The sequence below is a fragment of the Cyprinodon variegatus genome, unplaced genomic scaffold (genome assembly GCF_000732505.1).
Source record: "Cyprinodon variegatus isolate N-32 unplaced genomic scaffold, C_variegatus-1.0 Scaffold771, whole genome shotgun sequence".
NCBI classification, from domain to species: domain Eukaryota; kingdom Metazoa; phylum Chordata; class Actinopteri; order Cyprinodontiformes; family Cyprinodontidae; genus Cyprinodon; species Cyprinodon variegatus.
In genome coordinates this window covers 345,870-351,437 of record NW_015151224.1, presented here as the reverse complement: position 1 = coordinate 351,437, position 5,568 = coordinate 345,870, and the positions used below count along the sequence as shown (strand labels likewise).

The following is a 5,568-nucleotide window of genomic DNA, read 5'->3' as shown; positions in this document are numbered from 1 at the left end:
GGAAAATTAAAAAAAAGATTCTTAATAAATCTTATTACATTTACAACACATTTGTCTGTTGATTTTGTTTCAGAAAAAACAATAAGGTTTTGTAATTGAATTTTTTATGAGCATATAAAACAATAAACAACATAGAAAATGGAAGTTTCACTAATAAAAATAGTTCAAATAAAAAATTCTACATGCTGACCACTAGATGGGAGTATTGTGCCATTCTAACAAACAAGCAATGCAATGATTGTAGTTTAAGACAACAGCATGCAGAAGAAGTAAGCAACATAAGAGTTGTACAACAAAGCCCATTAACAGCTTAGAAGGCTATGTTTAACCTAAAGCCACATCTCTGCTGCACAAATACGTGGCTCCATTTGATCACCATGGTAACAAACATTGCTGGAGTACAGGGGCGGAGCGAGACTTTTCATTGGCTAGGCAGTGATCAATATGGACTCAATGTATAATGAATGATACAAAATCTGTATTTTCAGACAAGCTAGATTCTCCCAAAGCCCTTGCTGATAAATAAATATATATGCATGGTGTGTAAATTAAAGGAGAAGTGGCCGACCTTTTTGGCTCTGAGATCCAAGGAAATCTTCGAATTCAATGGATTTCCAACATGCCAACCTTAGAAATATGATCACCCAAAGCTGATTTCAGGTAGCTTCGGTTTAATTGAAACTCAACTGTTTTAATGTATTTTTAAAAAGTGTCTGAGAATTGGAATCAAACCTAATGAGAAGAAGGTGAAGGCCGCCAAAGAAATAAGACCAGAGTGTATCTGGGAGATTCTTTTAGCCGTAGCAGAAGAGCAGGTAGGATGGTCTTGATCATGGAGGAAATTTTGATTTCACAAGTGGGGAAGCAAGTATTTTTTATAATAAAAAAAACCACAGCGTGAGAACACAAAAAAAAAACTGATTCCAAGGGTGTAACTTTGAGATGAAAGTTGGTGGGGACAGTCTTAGGGTGGGGACTGATGGACCTTCAGTTACTCGACACAGACGCTTTCAAAAGGGTTTGTATTTTCCAAAAATTAGCTCAAACATATATTTATTGAATGCTTTCCTATGGTTCTCCTTTATATATTTATAGGTACTTAGACATTAATGTATATTTATATAAAAAAAGATGAATAACAGCCAATTCCAATGCAACAGCAATATATCATGCCTTCCTAGTCTGCACACAATTTCAGATTAATTCCATCCATCAATCCATCCAGAAAAATGTGGATGGATTAATGGATGTTTTCCCTTTTCAGCTACATGTGAATATCCTCCTTCAAATGCAGCAAAATCAAATTTAGAAATTTGTCCCACATATTGCCAAAGTCTTTGTATTGATATAATTGGAGGGGACTGTCCCCACCAGGCCAAAGTTGGTGGAGACATGTCCACAACAGTCCTTCAGAAAGTTATGCCTGTGCTTGATTCAGTGAGAATCTCAGGAGTGACAGTGGTGACAGGCAATCACACAAGAAAAGACGGACGGCCAATAAGAAGCTTTTGGGGGGTCTAAACTAGGGGTGTAAATAATAATCGTTTTGTATTGATGGATCGATCCAACGGCCGACGATCCAATACATCGTAACGTCCGCAAGAGTATCGATTCTTTTTTTCCCCCTCCGGTCTATTTTTATCCATTTGCTCCTGGACGTAATTTCTCACTCCCATGCTGCGGTGGCGCTAATCCTATTTTGCCCTCCTACCTCCCTACTGCTACCATCTTTCTTGCACACACACACCTGCATAAACAGTAGGCAAGACAGACATGGCGGAGGAAAAAGATGACTTACACACCACACACGTCATTTGTGTGGAAGTATTTCGTGGTGTATTCTTGAGTATCGAAAATAACTGAATCGTTGGGTCAGGAAATCGATACTGAATCCAATCGCCATGATGGGTGTGATTTACATCCCTAGTCTAAACTCAGGGAAATGGGCTTCAGCTTGAGTTTTCCGCCTGGTCCTAGTGCTCGACGAATGTCTGTGTACTGTAGCGTAACATTGTTTTTGGACAGTAAAACGTGAAGGGGGCCAAAACGGAAATTCCTAGGTGACTTGCAGAAACACTTTCCTCGTCCCCTATGAAACACAAAAACTAGTTCCGAAAACAGCATGATTGATCTATTTTTCATCCCTGATTTTAGTTAACTGATGTGAGAAATCAACTATTGTTTATTTTTTGTTACTTTATGTTTAACATGCTAACAATTACTTTGTTAATTTAACTAGGACGTTCCACCTGAGTGCATCACTGCTGCCACCTTCTGGTTTAAAAAAGGAACTGCTTGTTCTGGAAGCTGTGAATTACATCCTGAAATCACCTGTCTGACCCCTCTTCATGCTTTGCACCTGCTGGAGTAAAGCAGATCAGAAAGTAGTGCTTATTTCTAATACTGCAATACATTTTGAATGCACATTGTATCAGAGTATAAAATCACTGACTACAAATATTTAGTTCCGAATCTTACTTATGCCAAAAAGTTTTACTTTGAAGTAAAGAACAGCTTTTTCTCAGAGTAGCTTCATCTGGTCTGTTCCTGTTTGGCTGTGACTCCATCATGGAGAGAAATATCAGCTGTGCTGCTGCCATCAACTCCTTTGTTTATAGATGTTGGAGATCGGCCTGTTTTTTTCAGCGTAGTCCTGTTTCTCTGACTGTGACTGGCTGGAAGTGCTCTCTTCATCCTCTGACATGGGAGCTGGCTTGCAGCTCGTCTGCCTGGCTGTGTGTTTCCTGGACAGGGCCGCCTGTGGAGCTGGTTTACAGTTGCCTTTTGTATCTCTGTTTCTGTCTCCTTGAACCCCAGTCGGCCTCAGCAGATGGCCGTTCGCACTGAGTCTGGTTCTGCTGGAGGTTTCTTCCTGTTAAAAGGGAGTTTTTCCTCTCCACTGTCGCTGCAAGTAGTGCTTATAGTGTGAGGGATTGCCTTTGAGTCAATGAGTCGATGCAATAAACTGGTTTTCCTTAGATAGGAAAATCTATTTGACTGTATAATCTGGTTGAATTGTAACGTGCACTGAGAAGACGTGTTGTGAATTGGTGCTATAGAAATAAACTGAATTTAATTGAACTACAGACTTTACATATGTGTTTGGAAAATAGCTTTTCTGCACCCTTCATATCTTAACTGTAGCCTCTAGCCACTAAATATCTTTACATTTCTGATCCACAGATCTACATTCATACTAACAGGTATTAGTAAGGCACTGAAGTGATCTATCACCACTTCAACAAGCAGTTCCCCTCATTGCCATATGGTGGCAGCAGTGATACCCATTAATTCAATGTCCCAATTAATTTGACATTTTGATTGTTAGTATAAACCCTATACTGACTATAAAATACAAAAATTTTGCACATCGATATAATTATATTGGAGATGAAAAACAGTTAATTTATGTTCTGTTCAGAGGTAGGTTTTGGGCTTTAATGAGAAAAGAGGGAAAGTTTTCTATGGTTTACTATGGAATTAGAGAACAACTGCTCAACACATTTAATGTGTCTATTATGCAGAGTTACAAATTATTATTTTGGAAATAATATAGATGATGTAATAATGTGTGTGTAGAGTTATTTTTAGAACGGATTTTTAAAAATCTGGACCATACTCAGTGATTTGATTGGAAAATATGGCTGCTGTGCTCATGTTGATTTACCTGCTGTAGTTAGTTAGAGGGAATCTTAGCAGGTTTTGGTGCCTATTAGTTTCAGGCAGCTTTCAGTGTACATGGGTCGCTGGCTTAACCTTATGAAAATGCCCTGGCTCCACCACTTTTTAAATCCTGAAGATAAAACCAGATAAAATGATGACTACTGTTGTTTTTACCTGTTATCTTTTTGGAGGAGTTTTAGGTTTGGTCAAGGAGTAAACATATCTGTGTCGAACTTACTTTGTAGTGCAGCCCTTTTAATCTGCAAATCAATTAACCTCTTGCTCTTTTTATCCTGCTGCATCAGTTTTTTTCTCGTTTTTTTTTTCACAAAATTATAAAACAGAGCATCTACTTTCTCCAGATAACATATAAAGACATTAATATAGTTAAAAAACAAACAAACACTGGAACAAACCATCACTTCTCTTAACATGAACACAAGCCAAGGTTTGAGCTCATATGCAGTTGTGCATATTCCACAGATAGGTCCACTGAAATGTTTTAGCTCCATTTATGTGAGCCTCTAACTGTGAGGTCAGTTTGCAGAGCATTTAGTCTCTGTTTGCTCCTCTGTTCCCTGATGTTAGTCTAAAGGAATCAGCAGCTGTCCCTCTGGCTCTGCTGCATCTGCTCCTGAATCCTCTCCAGCACCTCCTGCATCTTCCTCAGCTGCAGAGCAGAAGAGAAAAAAGTGGCAGGATGATTACAGAACCCCTGGATTCAGAGGGACAGATGGATGAATGATAGATAGATACACACTTCTTCATCCTTCTCAAAAATCTGTCTCTCCATCTCTGTCTCAGCTGCTGCGAGCGGCAGAGGGAAGTCCACCTCACTTCCTTCTCGATACTTCTCACGCAAACTAAAAGAGACATGCTGGTAAGGACAAAATATGCAATGAATTTCTCCATCCTAGTGTCGATCCTGGCTCCACCTACTTGCGTTTCCTCTCCTGTACCATCAAGCGGGTCATGCTCTCGATGCATTGCGCCCTGTAGTTTTCATAGTGGATTTCCCGTGTCACGTCCTTTAGATCCTGCATATGCGTCCTGACCAGCATGTTCCTCAGCAGCAGGAAGTCTGAGTGGTCCGGGTTCTCAACTGCCACGAACATAAACACATGCATAAGAACATGCATTCAATTAAGGATATAGAAATAAAAAAAGTATAAATATGAATATTTAGGGACATACAGATCCTTGAAGAATTTTTGTCACATCTCTTAGCCTGACAACCACTTCTCTGTATGTACAGCAAAGATTTCTTAAAGTAAGTTTATTTGCCCTTAATTTAAGCAGGTAGATAAGATGATCTGCTATAGGAATGAATATTGTTGCCCTTCAAATAAGATTATTAGAGTCATTAGTCAGTCAGTTAAAATAACAGAGAAGCCATTTCCTTATTTTAACTGTTAATTATCTTTTTCCGTTGGTAAATTATCCAACTAATCTGCCTAAATTAAGGGAAGTTACACTTCTTCAGTGGTATTTCTTGTAATAAACCAACAGAAAGCTGTGCAGCTTTTTGAAGCTGAGGTAAAATGATAAATCTATGAATTTAACACATCTGTCTTTGCATAACAAATAAAAAAAAAGGTTAAACTCATACAGTGTTATCACACTAACAAAAAGGCTTAGAAAAAACATATAAACAGTTATAAGAGATGAAAAAGGAAACATAGGACATAATAAAGGTACAGAGTAAAAAATGGCTGTTAAACTAGGGGGTAAAAAGTCCCTCATGTAGGCTGCTAGTATGACTGTTCAGCGTTTTATTAGCCAATAACAAGACAGAACCTCCCAGAAGGCCAGAGTTGAAATTCGCACCTTCAGGGCAGAGATGGGGGATCTGGAGTCAACAAGTCATTTCTATGTCATGTTTTTGTTCTACCCAGCCACTGAACC

The 5,568-nt window shown here is 38.7% G+C and overlaps 1 protein-coding gene across 2 annotated transcripts in view; it reads right to left on the bottom strand.

The window, feature by feature from the left end:
* Nucleotides 1-3,327: 3,327 nt before the first annotated feature.
* LOC107098347 (septin-5-like) overlaps nt 3,328-5,568 on the bottom strand; it is a 15,780-nt gene continuing 13,539 nt past the window's right edge. For both annotated transcript variants that reach the window (XM_015395984.1, XM_015395985.1), the window contains exons 10-12: nt 4,603-4,765; nt 4,424-4,526; nt 3,328-4,333 (exon numbers count right to left, since the gene is read on the bottom strand). In XM_015395984.1, coding sequence (XP_015251470.1) covers nt 4,262-4,333; nt 4,424-4,526; nt 4,603-4,765 — 338 coding nt within the window. In that variant the 3' untranslated portion in view covers nt 3,328-4,261. The remainder of the gene's footprint in view (nt 4,334-4,423; nt 4,527-4,602; nt 4,766-5,568) is intronic.